This window comes from Anomaloglossus baeobatrachus, chromosome 2, assembly GCF_048569485.1.
Source record: "Anomaloglossus baeobatrachus isolate aAnoBae1 chromosome 2, aAnoBae1.hap1, whole genome shotgun sequence".
Taxonomy (NCBI): Eukaryota; Metazoa; Chordata; class Amphibia; order Anura; family Aromobatidae; genus Anomaloglossus; species Anomaloglossus baeobatrachus.
Window position 1 is genome coordinate 689,427,311 of NC_134354.1, and position 17,372 is coordinate 689,444,682.

The 17,372-nt window shown below is 41.9% G+C and overlaps 2 protein-coding genes across 5 annotated transcripts in view; one reads left to right on the forward strand and one right to left on the reverse strand.

Moving 5' to 3' along the window:
* The window catches only part of LOC142292100 (cell division cycle-associated protein 7-like), a 179,172-nt gene that overhangs the window by 22,788 nt on the left and 139,012 nt on the right, over nt 1-17,372 (forward strand). For all 3 annotated transcript variants that reach the window (XM_075337212.1, XM_075337211.1, XM_075337213.1), the window contains exon 2: nt 8,783-8,860. In XM_075337212.1, the coding sequence (XP_075193327.1) occupies nt 8,822-8,860 (39 nt within the window). In that variant the 5' untranslated portion in view covers nt 8,783-8,821. The remainder of the gene's footprint in view (nt 1-8,782; nt 8,861-17,372) is intronic.
* AMHR2 (anti-Mullerian hormone receptor type 2) overlaps nt 6,363-17,372 on the reverse strand; it is an 84,173-nt gene continuing 73,163 nt past the window's right edge. For both annotated transcript variants that reach the window (XM_075337210.1, XM_075337209.1), the window contains 3 exons: nt 11,399-11,546; nt 8,923-9,056; nt 6,363-7,504 (listed from right to left, as the gene is read on the reverse strand). In XM_075337210.1, coding sequence (XP_075193325.1) covers nt 7,364-7,504; nt 8,923-9,056; nt 11,399-11,546 — 423 coding nt within the window. In that variant the 3' untranslated portion in view covers nt 6,363-7,363. The remainder of the gene's footprint in view (nt 7,505-8,922; nt 9,057-11,398; nt 11,547-17,372) is intronic.

The window sequence follows — 17,372 nt, forward strand, 5'->3', positions numbered from 1 at the left end:
TCAGCTAGACAATCCTTTGGTCAACAGCTATCAAAAGCGTAAAAAAAAATTAAGCCTAAAGTACCAAAATAACCTATAAAGAGGTGCCACACACCACATACTACACACTAAACAAGCAAAAAAGGTGATGAATGCACTCAATAAGAAGAATGCACCACAGAGAAAAGTAATTTTTGTCAACCATATGCAGTACACACCAAAAGTTTGGACACACCTTCTCATTCAAAGAGTTTTCTTTATTTTCATGACTCTGAAAATTGTAGATTCACATTGAAGGCATCAAAACTATGAATTAAGGCTATGTCCACACTTTGCGTCGAGGTAGTTGCAGTTCTAAACGCATCCTCTGGCAGAAATGTTTTTTGCCAAAGTTGGTTTTGATCATAAAAACGAGATAAATACACATGCGTTTTTACCACGTTTTAGCCACGTTTTTAGCACAATTTTCATGCTTTTTCATTGCTTAAACTCAGATGTGTTTTGAACATAAAGACACTGCTAAATAAAGTTTATACATACAAACAATTTGAAAAAAGGAAAAAAAAAGAAACAAATATAATTATTTATATCAAAACGAAAATATTTATATTTAATATAATTATAGCGGTTTTATACTATTTATGGCTAAAATAACATTAAATTAATATTTTTCATTAATTTAATTGTCGGACTATGTGTGTGTGTAAAGGGACATATCATTCCATTATTTTGATGTCATTAACGCATGTTTTCTGCAGCTAAAAAGCAGGTAAAACGCTGGAATTTTGAAGTTTCTTGCTTTTTGCTACTTCTCATTGACTTCAATGTTAGCAAAATGCAGCCCAAATGGCAAAAACAATTGACATGCTGTTTCTTTGAACGCTGAGCTTTTGCCCAAAATTTTGCAAATTAAACGCAGAGTTTTGAACAGCAAAGTGCGCACAAGAAATTTCCATTTCTCATAGACTTTGCTTGGAAATCAAAACGCATGCATTTTGGCATTAAAAAGGTGCAGTTGAAAACGCTGCTGAAAAGTATGTAAAAACGCATCGTAGACACATAGCCTTACACATGTGGAATGAAATGCTTAACAAAAAAGTGTAAAACAACTGAAAATATGTTGGAAAACCATTTCCGGTGACTACCTCTTGAAGCTCATCAAGAGAATGCCAAGAGTGTGCAAAGCAGTAATCACAGCAAAAGGTGGCTACTTTGAAGAACCTAGAATATAAGATATATTTTCAGTTGTTTCACACTTTTTTGTTAAGTATTTCATTCCACATGTGTTAATTCATAGTTTTTTATTTTGGCTCTCCATTACCGAGATTAGGGATCAAAATATTTGGCTCCTAAACAGATTTTTTTTCTTTTAAATGGGTTGTCCACTACTTTGACATTGACATTGAGGGCCTATCCTTAGGCTGGCTTTGCACACTACGACATCGCAGGTGCGATGTCGGTGGGGTCAAATTAAAAATGACGCACTTCCGGCATCGCATGCGACATCGTAGTGTGTAAAGGCTCGATGATACGATTAACGAGCGCAAAAGCGTCGTAATCGTATCATCGGTGCAGCGGCGGCGTAATCCATGATTACGCTGACGCGACAGTCCGATGTTGTTCCTCGCTCCTGCGGCAGCACACATCGCTGTGTGTGAAGCCGCAGGAGCGAGGAACATCTCCTACCGGCGTCACTGCGGCTTCAGTAGGATATGCGGAAGGAAGGAGGTGGGCGGGATGTTTACGTCCCGCTCATCTCCGCCCCTCCGCTCCTATTGGCCACCTGCCATGTGACGTCGCAGTGACGCCGCACGACCCGCCCCCTTAATAAGGAGGCGGGTCGCTGGCCAGAGCGACGGTCGCAGGACAGGTGAGTCCATGTGAAGCTGGCGTAGCGATAATGTTCGCTACGGCAGCTATCACAAGAATATCTCAGTTGCGACGGGGGCGGGCACTATCGCGCTCGGCATCGCAGCATCGGCCTGCGATGTCGCAGCGTGCAAAGTGCCCCTTAGAATAGGTCATCAATGTGTGATCAACCAGGGTCTTACACTCCGCACCTCCACCAATCAGCTGCTCTTGGTCCCGGTGGCAGCAGCATGCAGCCGGAAATGCTCAGCTCCAGCGCTGTTCCATTTTCTGATAGTGACCGTGGTCGGGTACTGCACATCCGCCTCCCATTCTTATGACTTGGAGGCGGATATGCAGTACTCGGCTGCAGCCACTATCAGAAGGCAGAGCAGCTCTGGAACTGAGCATTTCCGGCTGCATGCTGCCGCCGCCGGAACCGAGAGCAGTTGATCGGTGGAGGTGCGGCGTGTAGGACCCCGGTGGATCAGACAATGATGGCCTATCCTAAGGATAGGCCATCAATGTCAAAGTAGTGGACAACTCTTTTAAGTCAAATCTAAGTGAGCGTTACCAGTGAGATTTCTGAGCTAACCAATCACAAGCAGGGAGCAGCACACTGGCCTAGAACAGGCTCAATGTAGGACATTGACAAACAGTCCGCTCTCCTCACTGCAGAGTGATGATATGTGCTGGAGCACAGCAGACCTGAGTGTGATTTACAGACAGCTGCTCTGGGGTTAATCTGGAAATTATCAGTGTTTTAAACCTGCCCGGTGCTCGCAATTAGAACACTGCTGCTGGGAGGAAATGTACTTTATTCCTCCCAGCAGCATTCGGCTTCCAGTCATAGAGGTGGAGCTCAGTCACTGCTCAGTGTATAGTGAGTGGCGGCTATAACCACATCTCCTGCACTGACTGACAACCAACAAGACATTAAACTCGGCTATCAGTCAATGAGGAGAGCGCGGTCCATCCGCTGATCACTATTTACTGGGCGGTTACTGAACCCGTGCTGGCACCACCCCTATGACTGGAAGCCAAAAACAGCCAAGAGGTACAAAGTTAATTTCCTCCCGGCAGCAGACACCAGGCACGCGGATACGTTCATAACACTATTAACCCCATACATGCAGGTTAATCTTGCATCCTCCCATTTGTTAGACTTCTTTGGGAGGGACAAGCCCTGCGTTCTGGAGTTCCATTCTTATAACCCTTATATCACACTCTCATATCTATTTGGGATCAAGTAATCCATAAGTATAATATCTCTTCTATACTTAGCCATATGTCTCTGCTCATACAAGATATGCAGGACGCCTATACTTTTATATTCCTGGGATCAGTTGAAAATCCAATCTCCCAGATGATACGTTACCTCAGCACTAGGTTTTCAGCCTATTGAGAACCTAATATCGCCTGGTCGCTCTGGCCGGGCCACATGGAAACTAATGCGATCCTCGGATGACACTCGGCTCATGCTGGCCTCACAGCAGGAGCCGAGTGTCATGCGAGTGTCACTGTGACTGAGGTCCGATCATGCGATTGGACCTCAGCTGCAAGGGACGGGACGGCACTGAGGAGGAGAGCGCCGGTGCTGAGGAGGGGGGGACGGCACGGAGGAGGAGAGGGAGGGATTTATCTCCCTCTCTCCTCCGAAGCTGGCTATTGTCATTCTCGCACTGCACTAGCGGTACACCGGTGTACTGTGAGTGCAGTGCGATCTTTCTCTCGCCCCATAGACTTGAATGGGTGCGAGAGAAAGAGTCTCACATTACAATTGCAGCATGCTGTGATTGTTTTCTCGGTCCGATGGGGGCTGAGAAAATAATCGCGAATGGGTGCTGGGACATAGGTTAATATTGGCCCAAGTAGAATGCAATGTTTTATCGCACTCCACTCAGTCCGATTTTCATGCCATGTGGCTTAGGCCTTATAGTCAGACATGGATGGTGTCAGGTCGCATATCTTGTCTCTTCCATTCAATCCCATGTCAAGAGGTTTGGCTGAGACTTAACAAAGTTTGAAAAACTTTGTATCAAAGAGGAAGTTCCTTCCCATTGTGTTTCTCTGATGTGTGGGTTGTTGAGAGAGGTAGAAAGCTTAAATACTCTGACTCCATTAAGATGAGTGGGATAAGATATATATTCAAGATCTCCATATCTCATCATATCCCAGAGAAAAACTATAAGATCTTGTCTCAAAGTGGTATAGGACCCCAGAGTGCATTCATCACATGTTTCTTGATACCAATGATAAGTGTTGGAGATGTGACTCAGCGGTGGGTAATATGACTCATATTTGGTGAGTCTGTCCAGGTATTAATAAATCTTGGGCTCAGTTTTTCCTCTTTAACACTAGAAGTCCCAGAGAGGGGTCATTTAACATTTCTACCATTGGAACCATATGGAGCTCAAAATTTCTGGGACTTCTAGTGTTAATAAACTCTTTTGTAGAACACTAAGGGAATCTCCAGAAGCAGCGTTACTTTCGGTACTTCCAATGTCAATTTTGTCCATCAAGAAAGGACTCTTCTGAATATTTTTTACAGCAAAGCGACAAGTAATCCCTAGACACTGACGTTCATCTCTACCCCCTCTAAGCTAGAGTGGATTAAATCTGTGGACTTGTTACTACGGATGGAAGATCTCATAATTTCAGATGATTGACTCCGTTTATGAATATATGAGGGTTTGATTACCCTGGCTTTCCTCTAGAAGCTCTCCTGACTTATCCATGCTAAATCTAGTAATGATATAAGCCTTTGTGCTCTCCTTCTCCTACTGTTACCTAATGTGTTTTCCTATTTTATATGCTCTTCACGACCTCCTGATCCCTTTTGCTTTTTGTTCTGTCTCTGCATTTCCATTTAATATATTTTATCATAATGTAATTTTTCTCATATTTTCTAGATGATTTTAAAAGGTATTTGTTAATTATTGAATAATTAAATTAAAACTTATTGAATGTTAATTTAATAAAATATTTTTCTAAGTAGTACAGTAGTCCACGTCTTATGTTTTTGTTGGAGGAATTTATAAAACCTCCTTTTGCGCTTGTTTCGTGTGTAATGTAAAAACAATTGGTGACAATATACGGTACTGGAAAAAATAAAGGCCATACACTTTTTGGCCGACGTCCATTTCTCCTTACTCCTTTATCATCTATCAGGGGAGAGTCGGGGAGCCTGTATACACATTAGACTTTAAGGCCATGTGTCCACTCTGCGGAAAATGCGCGGATTTTGCCACGGATTTCTCGCGAAAAAGCCGCGGATTTTCCGAAAATCTGCAGCAGCGGCACTTCCAAGCCATTTCAATGGCATTTTGGAAATGCTGTGTCCATGCTGCGAATTTTTCCGCAGCGGATTTGCCGCGGATTTTGATCCGGAAAAATCTGCAGCATGTCAATTATTGTTGCGGATTTTGATCCGGATTTTAGCTATAGAATGGGGAAAAAAAAAATAAAAAATCCGCATCAAAATCCGCGGCAATTCCGCTGTAAATCCGCGGCAAAAAAAAGTGCGGATTTGCCGCGAAAGTCGCGGATTTTCATGCAGAAAAATCCGCAGCAACATTCTACCATGGACACATAGCCTTAGGCGGGCTTTGCACGCTGCGACATCGGTAACAATGTGTTACCGATGCTGCAGCGATAGTCCCGCCCCCGTCGCACGTGCAATATCTAGTGAAAGCTGCCGTAGCGATTATTATCGCTACGGCAGTTTCACACGCACATACCTGCCGTGCAACGTCCCTCTGGCCGGCGACCCGCCTCCTTCCTAAGGGGGCGGGTCGTGCGGCGTCACAGCGACGTCACACGGCAGGCGGCCAATTGAAGTGGAGTGGCGGAGATGAGCACGATGTAAACATCCCGCCCACCTCCGTCCTTCTCATTGCAGCCGGCGGCAGGTAAGGTGAAGTTCCTCGCTCCTGCGGCTTCACACACAGCGATGTGCGCTGCCGCAGGAGCGAGGAACAACATCGTACCTGTCGCTGCACCGGCATTATGGAAATGTCGGAGGCTGCAGCGATGATACGATAACGACGCTTTTGCGCTTGTTCATCGTATCATCTAGGATTTACACACTACGACATCGCAAGTGACGCCGGATGTGCGTCACTTTCGATTTGACCCCACCGACATCGCACCTGCGATGTCGTAGTGTGCAAAGCCGCCCTTAGGCTTTTCATAGCAATATTGGCAGGTTCAGCTGACTTTAGCCAATGTATATAGGGAACTTTTTTGCATAATTACCATACTGATTTCTTGATGTTCCTTTTATAACCTCCGTTCTGTTCCCCCCCAATGTCCCTGTTTACCCAATGTAATGTCACACAAACACATAAATGGGGGAACAGTAAAGAAATACTGTAGTATGGAATTGGTCAAGTATGCAGGTTATAACCCCTCTGCATTACACCTATTCATTCTAGATAATGTGTGATCAGAAAATGACTTATTGATTTTATGTTAAACATTATTTTTTATTTTACAATTTTTAACAATTTTTTTTTTGTCCATGACACTATCTATATCAAGAAAATATCTGAAATCTTGTCATTTTCACAGAGGCCATTGAGCCTGTTATTACTGATCTCAGTAGTCATCTTATTATCGTCACAGACAGGATTACAATAAAAGATAACACAAATGGATAGCACAGGATTCACCATTTACAGTAGTTAATGATAACAGCTCACCTTCTCTGCACAGTGATCTCTGCACAAATCACAGGGCATGCCTAGAAAACCCTCCCATAGAAGTCAATGAACATTTCCTGTTTATTGTTTCCTACGGTCCATATGGCTTCTGTAAGACCTGCAGATTTTTCTGTGGATTTTACATAAAACTACGATATGTGCTCATTCACCATTACTGGTAGTTTATCAGCAGTGTAAACAATGGAGGTGACAAAATAGCAGTCAATGCAAAAAAAATACGTCGTTTGTGGGTTTCAATTAGGCTCCGTGCCCACGATCGGTGTTTGCAGCATTTTGGATGTAGCGTATTTTCGCTGTGTCCAAAACACTGCCTTGTACAATACAAGCACAGTTGATGGGATTTATAGAAATCCTGTGCCCACTGTCCTTGTTTTTCCCGCAGCAAAAACTGACCTGCGGTGCGGCTTTCCGAGCTGCAGCATGTCAATTGTTTGCGGCGGATACGCGAGAGTTTTCCGTAGGCAGAACACAGCAAGAGACAATAACTGCCCGAGCCCGGATCGTGGGCACAAGCCGCTGCGATCTCCTGCATTCTCCTGCAGAGGAGACTCTCGGCCCCGCAGGTCAGGACCCGCTGCATCCAGGACGCAGCAGGTCCTGATCATGGGTACGAACCCTTACAGTTATGCACACCATGATAAGAATATTCTGAGTAACATAGGAAGCTGGGTGAGTACTTATTCATTTACACATAAAAAAATGAGAGTGTAACAGTTGATCAGGTAAACCATGTCCCAACAAAGGAACCAAATTGTACAATTTAGCAATTTTTTCTTGATCTTGAAATGCCAAGATTTAGACATTCCCCTGCTTTAAATGCCATTCCCTGGCACCAAGCTCATGGGTGCAGAGAGAAGGTTACGCAGTCTCTGCTCAGCGCATTGTGCGGTCAGACGAGCCTCAGAGTCGGGGTCCCAGCAATCTTCTAGTGTCTCCCACAATGTCTCGAAGAGCTGAATAAAATGGACAATATGCTGTAGTCAGATGTGGGGCTCCATGGATTTTTTACAGACTTTGCAGCATTTACAATACATTATGACAAATACTGTATTATGTTTCTTTTGGTAACAGAACTGTTTCTAAAAGTTACGACATTATAGAAATATCAAAAATTTTGATGGGGGGGAATAGGAGTCTCAACCGATTTCTGAAACTAAGACGCTGAAGCGCTGAACTGAGCTGCTGTCCTCCGAGACCCAGGATGGATTTAATACAAAGTCTATGGATTGGAGCCGTACACGGCTGAGTGATTTTGTCTTAGTTCTAGTGTACTCTGGGGATCTCAACACCTAGACATCAATCAATGAAAACCTATAACTTGTTTCTATGACATAGAGCGGAAAAAAGAAGTTTTCTTCTTTGGTTAAATATCTATCAATATAATTAAACATACAACGTTTCGACCCCATAATGGGTCTTTGTCAAGCATAAGCAAAAGCTTAACAAAGCCCGATTATGGGGGTTAAAATTTTGCTGTGTATTTCTCTGATGGATTTTTTTTAATAAGGAAGAAACCTCTTTTATGGTATCTTATATTACATTCCTGTTTGGATTTTTACATGAACTTATGGCTGATGGATATGTTGCCTATTTGATGTTGCAGTCCCCCTAAATGCTGTTATAGCAAGTAGAGATGAGCGAACCCATGGAAGTTCCGTTTGGTAACTGTAGTTGAACCGTGCCGCCACTGCTATGACCTTGGCCCAAACCCCAATGGAAGTCACTGATTGGCAGTTTGAGTCTATGCCCACATGTAGCCAGCTATAGGCAGATCACTTTCGCGGGTGGGCGGGAGTTATCTATTTTTTGGGGGGTTGCATACTACATCTGATCACGCTGTTGTTACCCCCAGTGAGAGCTGTTCAAATACTGCAAGCGGCTCATACTGGGCTGAGCACCGAGCGTACCCGAGCACAGCGATGCTCGCACGAGTGGTCAGTACACAAAGCATCCGAACTCCGAACTCGGCCCAAAAACCAAACATTGGGTTCACTCATCTCTAATGGCAAGCAGATAATACATAGACTAATGTGTGAGTGATGGTCTACTTTTCTTTTACATTTTTTCTTGTCTTTTTGACAGGTCAAAAGTTTTCTGAAATTGTAGATACACTTTACTTTCCTCTATGTTATAATGGCACATAAGATTAATAAATATACAGTACATAGATGAACAGTAATGTCTACAAATAAAAAAATAACTTCAGTATGAAACATTTTTCTATTTTGCAGTATTCTTCTTCTCAACATTGTGAACAATAGATTTTTTTCATGCGAGTTGCCATGGCCACATCCAGTGCCATAGAAGAGGTATATATAGTATGTACATATGTGTGTGTTTTGTAATTGTGTTTCTTCAGCAGTAATTTTACCTGTAGATTCTTTCTCCAGTTTCTCGGTATTGGTCGTTGCTTGTTCTCTACCACCAAAGATTGTAACTCGTTTAAGGTGGGGTTTGGTCCCAACTCATCCGAAAAGGCCACACGAAATTCAGGACACTGGTGATCTAATAATAATAATAATCTTTATTTCTATAGCACCAACATATTCAGCAGCACTTTACAATTCAGAGGTTCATATACAAGCAATAGTTATAGAAAATACAATAATTAAAGCGACGAAGACCCCCCTGCTCGTGAGAGTTTACAATCTACAATAAGGTGGGGGTGATGACAGAGTACAGGTGTTTATTTACAATGACAGTCCAGCCATCTCAAAGAAAGAAATGGGGGGTAGATAAAGGCTGCATGAGCCAGTCAGCCAATCTTTGAGTTGCTTTTGGGTGCGGTGGAACTTGACAGAGAGTTATGTTGTGAGAAGTCGTGGAGAGGGGCTATTTGGACTTAAGTCGATTAGGGCGTGTGATAGGCCAGCCTAAAAAGATGTGTTTTTAGGGAGCGATTGAAGCTGAGTAAGTTGTGGTTTGTCCTAGTTTCTTTGGGTAGAGCATTCCAGAGGATTGGTGCAGCTTGGGAGAAGTCTTGGATCCTGGAATGGGAGGTTCGGATTCATGTGGATGTTAGTTGAAAGTCGTTTGCAGAGCGTAGAGAACGGGTAGGGTGATAGACAGAGAGGAGGGTGGAGATGTAGGGGGTGCCGCACTGTAGAGAGCTTTCTGGGTGAGAACAAGCAATTTGAATTGGATCCTGTGATATATGGGCAGCCAGTGCAAGGACTGACGCAGAGAGTCAATTATCCCCTGTAGGTGCAGTGCAAAAAAGAATCTCTGCGTCCGTAACATAACTAACTCAAGACAGATTGGAGAAAGATCTTTAGAGTTTATTAAGGGCACTCATATATGTGGGTGATACCAAAGGGGTGATTCCAGGGGCAGATTAACAACAGACAGGCTCCTAGGCAGTTTAGAAGGCGAGGGATACCCCCCCAGCACCCCAGCCTAATGTATCATGTGACATGTCACACCATCCTTTTGAATAGATCATGTGATAGGTGTACATCTGCAGACATAAAATGAGAAAGACAGCGGCTTGTGTAATTTTTTTCCCTTATGTATGGCACTATAAACAACATGGCAATATGCATAATAGAGCAGGAATGGGAAATTAATTTTCCCGTGGGGCCACATGAGAGGCCATGACTGTTGGTAAGGGATGAACCAAAGGGCTAAAATTAATTCTGTTCAATATTAATATTAACGTGTTAATTATAATTACTATTTTATAATAATATTAATTGTATCACTTAATATTGCATAGAATTAAAGGGATATTCCAATCTCCAATATCCTATCCAAATATGTAGTAGATATGATATGTACCGTAATAATAAATAACTCCAATTAGAAATGTAGTATAGTTCTTCTGATTCACTGTCGCTTACCTCATGTTCAGGGCATTACAGAACCTTATATATCCATGGTTATAACCACTAGCAACTTACTGGCTGTGACTATATGCGTGGTCGTAACTATGGATACCTAAGGTCCTGCAATTCCTTGAACATGAAGTAATGACATAGTGAATGAGAAGAGCTATACTACTATGCTACTTATTATTATAATTACACCTACTACATATTAGGATAGGCTCTTGGAGATGGGAATACCCCTTTAGGTCTGCTGACAACCCCCTATATACAGTATGAGCCCCCATATAGACTCCTATTTACTATATGAGCCCCCCACATAGCTTCCTGTATACAAAATGAGCCCCATATAGCCCCTATATACAGCATGAGCCCCATATAGCCCCTTATATTCAGAATGAGCCACCACATAGCCTCCCTATATACAGTATGAGCACTCACATATTTCCCTATTAGACTTGAGCGGATTGCTAATAATCCGGGTTTGGCGGATCAGTGACGGGTTGATAAGGAAGTCCGAGATCCGATCCAGAATCCGGGCCAATATGTGTCGAGAGAGAGAGAGAGAGAGAGAGACTGTGTGCCAACGTGTGTGCATTGACACATACTTGGTGTTGATCAGGTCCATAGAAGTCATCTGTCTGTATAGTTCTAGCTTGTCTCATGTTTGTTAAAGGGGTTGTTCAGCACCTCACTCTCATGGTGTCTGAAAATTCCTGCTACATTGGGGATGGTTGGACGTCCAATAGGTTTACACCTTTCCTATTGATTAAAATAGGATATGTGCACAATGCACAGTGTGTGCACAGTGTTCACGCTCCCTCCCAAGTGTCTAATGGTCACCGTGCCTCAATGCAGATGTTAGAGGGACTAGACAATCCCTTTAATGCTGAAATCACACATGCAGTATTTGCTCCCATTTTTACAGCCAGAAATGTACAAATGTTAGCCCTATGGCCAGTGCAGAAATAATACTTATATAAATTTAGTTTTAGTGAGTTAAATATAATGACTGCCAGTTACCTGCATACAAATCATTACAGCGGCTGAATATTTCCCACATCAAGAGGCCAAGTGAATATACATCAGCCTGGGTCAAGGCTTTTTTCCAGGACTTAAGGTTCAGGGAGCCATCCAACATCTCTGGGGACATGTAGCGTAGTGTTCCTGTCTGTTGATGAAAGAAATGCAGCGGTATTGTACTGTTACCAAATTTACCACTCAAAGATCAAAATATTGCCGACATGTGTCTCACTATACATGTTATAGAGTAGTACCATTAATATACTGAATGTCAACCAAACCTGCTAAATTTGGTGGCACTAGTCAACCATCAAATGTGTATGGGGGTGTTCTGATGTCCCCGTATAGCAAATATTGGTGGGTCATGTATGGGCTATTGAATTTTTACATTTCCGATCCTTTTGTTCTCAGGAGATATAAGTAGCTTCTAAAAGGAGACTGGCAGGCGTTTATACCCTTTCCCCATTTAGAAGCATGCATGCTCGGCAAGTTAAACATGCTTATGTATGGGGAAGGTGGAGGAATCGGAAGATATAGCTGCCAGAACTATGGCACCTCATATCTTCACTGCACTGTACCCCTAGGTCACAGAGGTAGAGTGAGCTTTTGGTGGGTTCTCCCTTTATCAGACCTGCTGAGTCTCTTTGGGGTGAGTGGAGTCACTGCTGTGTCTGAGATCCTCAGACTGGATACAGTGGACTTTGAACCAATCACAACAGTATTTGAATAGAGAAAAGACTTGAAGATATCCCATGTCTGGTGCTGTCATTCCATAAAGAAATTGTGGAGTCACTAATATTACAATCAATTTACTTTTATTAAATAAACAAATACTATTTAATAAAAAATTGATATAATATTAATGAGATCAGAAGATATTCTGATCTGATGACTGTAGTAGATAGGAAGAAGGAACTACATACCAAAGGTCACTTAAAGATGCTTTAAATAGGATTTATTATGCGTATCTTATATCCACTGATCACGCCACAGTGGCACAGAAATAAGTGGCACAACGTTTTCGGTATAACATCCTTCATCAGGCATTTAAGCAAGAGTAAAGGTGGCTTTACACGCAACAACATCGCTAACGAGATGTTGTTGGGGTCACGGAAATTGTGACGCACATCCGGCCTCGTTAGCGATGTCGTTGCGTGTGAAACGTACGAGCGACCACTAACGATCAAAATTACTCACCTAATCGTTGATCGTTGACACGTCGTTCATTTCCCAAATGTCGTTGCTGGTGCAGGACGCAGGTTGTTGGTCGTTCCTGAGGCAGCACACATCGCTACGTGTGACACCCCAGGAACGACGAACAACACCGTACCTGCGTCCTCCGGCAACGAGGTGGGCGTGACTTTCATGCGCCTGCTCTCCGCCCCTCCGCTTCTATTGGACGCCTGCCGTGTGACGCCGCTGTGCCACCCTACAAACCGCCCCCTTAGAAAAGAGGCTGTTCGCCGGCTACAGCGACGTCGCTAGGAAGGTAAGTCCGTGTGATGGGGCCTAGCGATATTGTGCGCCACGGGCAGTGATTTGCCCGTGATGCACAAACGACAGGGGCGGGTACAATCGGCAGCAACATCGCTAGCGATATCGCTGCGTGTAAAATGGCCTTAACTGCCCATAAGTTAGAGAAATCCAGGGTACAGAGTAAACTTCTCCAAAAAGCAAACCAGGACACAATCTTATATCCCATTTTTGGTGCATGCCAATTATTTCAGCTTATACTGTGTGGTCAGTGGATTTGTGAGACTTATTATAAATCCTATTTAAAGCATCTCTATGTGCCATTTAGTGTGCAGTTCCAATCACATCTGCCACAGTCTTATAGGAGATCAGTGCTTCGCTTCAAAGGAACTTGCACCCTTTACAATTAATACTATTTCCTAAGGGGGTGCCGCCTATCCTATTAATGATCTTCTGATCTGGTGAAGGGGTTTTTCCGCTGTCAACTTTTAATTGAAGACCAGTTTTGCATTCTTTAATTTCCATTTTATTTTATTTATTTTTATTTATTATATACAGTATATTCCTTAACCATACATTAAAAAGGTGATTTGAAAACAAATTTGAATTTCATCCTAAATGTTAGATTCTGTTTAAAGGGATTCTGTCAGCAGGTTTCTGAAATATAATCTGAAGACAGCATGCTGCAAGAGTTACAACAAAGAATTCAGCCCTGCGTGTCTTATCTCACTGTCTGCATTTGTTTACCTTAATGTTAATTTAAGCTCTTACTTTTATCATTAGTGGGTCTCAGCAGCTTGTGAGTTGAAGTTCGACTCCGCCCCTTCTGTGATAAGCAGCTTTTGCCTATGTAAAGTGAAAACCTGGTCTGGGTGGGAGCAGCTCTCCCAGCTCTGTTACATGAAAAATCTAAAATCTTTCACTATGTCAGAACACAAAATGGATGAGGAAAACGGGTTTGATGCTGCGCTAAAAACCACAACTCTAGGAGGTTTGATGAAATCCTTTTCTTTATTTGCACGGGTCAACGCGTTTCGAAGGCATAGCCGCCCTCTTCATCAGGACAAAACAAAGCAAAAAAGAACAGCATAACCCTTTTTGGATGAACATATAGATATATTATATATTTTTATGTGTTCACTGTACACTTTTCACATATTTTTTATAAATTCATTTAAATTTATAAAAAAAATTGTTTAAAAGAACAGAGAGTCCTCAGTGGTTGATACCTTTTAATGGCTAACTGAAAATTTATATAAATTCATATCCTTGCAGTTCTATATACGTGTATGTTTATTTGCAGATGTACATATATGTGTATATATATATTTTCACAATTTGTTTTAGGATCATTTTTTATTAATCCAATATTATCATAGTTACATAGTTAGTTACTTAGGTTGAAAAAAGACCTAGGTCCATCTAGTTCAACCTTCCTCCACCAGGTCAATTTTGCTTATACTTTTCCAGCACCTTTGAAACCAAAACTGGTTACACCCTCTTCTCCCCTCTCCCCTTTTTTTCTCTCTTTTTTTCTTTTCTTCATTTCACAGCTACACCTCCTTTTTTTTCTCCGCTCTGAGAACTCCACGTGGCGATTAGTCACTGGTCTTCTGACATCATTCCTGCCGGCCTGGCTACCTCTCTTGTTCAATACTATATATCTCACTGTGTGCAGCAACATGTGTTATGCTGTTCTTTTTTGCTTTGTTTTGTCCTGATGAAGAGGGCGGCTATGCCTTCGAAACGCGTTGACCCGTGCAAATAAAGAAAAGGATTTCATCAAACCTCCTGGAGTTGTGGTTTTTAGCGCAGCATCAAACCCGTTTTCCTCATCCATTTTGTGATCTACTTTCTTATCGGGGCTGCGGCTGACCACTATATGCACTTTCTGCTTAAATGCTCGCAGAGGAGTTGTGCCTGTCACAACTGAAACAGGTGAGTACCTGCCTCCTCACATTTGTCCTCTTGTCTACCAGATAAGACCCTATTTTGCGCTTTTTTCCTCCACAGTTTTTTCCTACTATGTCAGAACGGCTGCAGCCAATAATCTAAGTGCTACATTATTTAACTTGGGGCCTCTTTGCCTACATCATGCTGCTCTCAGTAGCAAAAACCTGCTGACAGATTCCCTTTAACTTATACTGTAATAACATTTCTAAAACAGTTTAGTTAAAAATTCCTTACTGTTGCTGTCTACTCCAGCTTCCTGTTTTTTTTTTCCTTAACATCCGTTTCGATGACATTTTGTTTGAGAATGAATTCCCAGTGCATGCCGGGACACTCAAATGGGACGTCTCTTTCGAGGGTTGGGCAGCTCTCTACTCTCCCTACGATCTGTCCTTTTCAATACAAACCAACAGTGTACTCTTTTGCCAGCTTGTCACTTCTCATTAGACCTGGCAAGGAAGTGTACTATTATTGCACTTTCAAAGGAATATAGCGTTGTGAGTAGTGAGCCTATATTGAACAGACATCAAGATTAACTATTGCACCCTCAGTAGAGCAAGAACTGGCCCAGTCCCTGAAACAGGTGACACTTTATTTTAGTGTGTGGAGAGCAGCTGTGGCAGTTACCGCAGCCCTGGCCCCCTGATGACTTCTCACTTTGGATGAAATTGAAATTTGGTTTCAGACCACCCCTTTAACTGAAATATTGGATCCCAGAAATTTCTTTACAGGGTGAGAGTGCTTTCACAAGACATATCTTCAAGTTTTTTCTTTATTTAAATACTTTTAAAATACGGTATATGGCCAGTTTTTCTTTGGATTAAGAAGCTATAAAAGCATTGGGCACATATATATAGACTATAAAAGTAATATATGCACATTTTCATGCAAGGGAAGGGAAAATATTCTTGCACATCACATTCTAAGTGTTCTTCACACAGATCAGTAACACATATAACACTTTAATTTACACAGCCCTAATACTACTTTCTAGCTCAGCTGTAAACAGAAAATTAATGAATCATTTCAGAGAAATGGTAGGAGATAAACAACAGTCTATTAAAATGATGTGGGGTTGTTAAATACAGGGAGGTGATGTGAAGGCTAAAAAACCATGGGCTACTGATTAACCCCCCACTCACTTCCAAAGAGTTCTTTATCAACCAGAGTTAAAATTCTTCTTTTTCTACATGTGTTCTCCGCTACGAACCCATATCTATCCTTTCAATAGCCTTTTAGGGATATCCCGCCCTTCATTGACATACAGTATTGAAACACTGTTTGAAATTGAATTTCGTGTGCTGCCATACATGCTATTATTGAGTCACCCTTAAAGCTAAAGCTAGAGATTCTGATAATAATTAATAAATAATTAAAAGTGTACCAGATTTTCAATATTTTCAATACAGGAGTTTGTAGATAAAGCTTAACAGGTCTTCTATTTTCGGTCAATATGAGAAATCAGAATGTCAAGGAAGCAGCTGAGGTATCACGCAGATATACCACCAATTTGTCCCAACAGCACTATTAGGCTGTTTATTGGGGAACTCAGCTCATTGGATGTATTGTATATATGCGATCGATTCCAGCTCGTGGAATATATACAGTATATACCTTGATACAGTCACTGCTAAGCCCTACAATAACCTGAGAAAGATTATTAGATGCCAACGCCAATCGCGTATCAGGCCAACTGGACATGTGTTACAAATAGCATAAGACTTCCGGGTTGCTCTTTATAGAGCAAGAGGAACAAAGCTATTAAATTTTATATATTATATTTAAAAATATGCAAAATGTGTTACAAAGGGGAACAAAACTATTCAATATAGACAATTGCATAAAATAAAAAGGAAAAACAAAAGAAATTACTAAATCTGTGTCACAACATCAGTGCTTAGAGGAAGGAAGTTATCCTAATAGAAAATATGGATCAGTCCAACACCGGAGTGCACCCTCCAACATCAAACAATGATCATAATTTGGCATTTTCTTTTATTAACACTAGTTACACTCACATACCTCCCCTCTGGTGACTCATAACAGGGCAGGTCATGGGATTTGGCGTCAATATCCAGAAAATTATGAGATCCCCAACTTCCAGTATATCTTTGCCCCTGGAGGACCCAGGCGGAAGATATGGTCATGTTTCTTATCATGATTTCATCCTTCTATAGATCTGAAATATGGTATGGCTAGCATCATCCAGTTGCCTGATATGAATTTGAAGTTCATAGGCATGTCTGACAGTCATGAAAAAAATGCATGTTGTTCCTCTGGGAATCCCGAATTTAAAAATGTCTGATCACCACAATCCCCAATATTCATAATTTTCCACCGGTGCTCAAGTGTCTAAAAAAAATTTTGGAACTAAACATGGTGATTACTGTGCAACGCTACTTCTCTGCCCTTAAATATACAAAATCAATTCCTCATGTCTATCTCCCAACAGATGTCTAGCTTCAATGGACATGCCCTATCTCTCTTTACTTCCTCAGTAATAATTATTTTTTTATCCCTACCTATATTTAATCACATATGTTCATTGCGA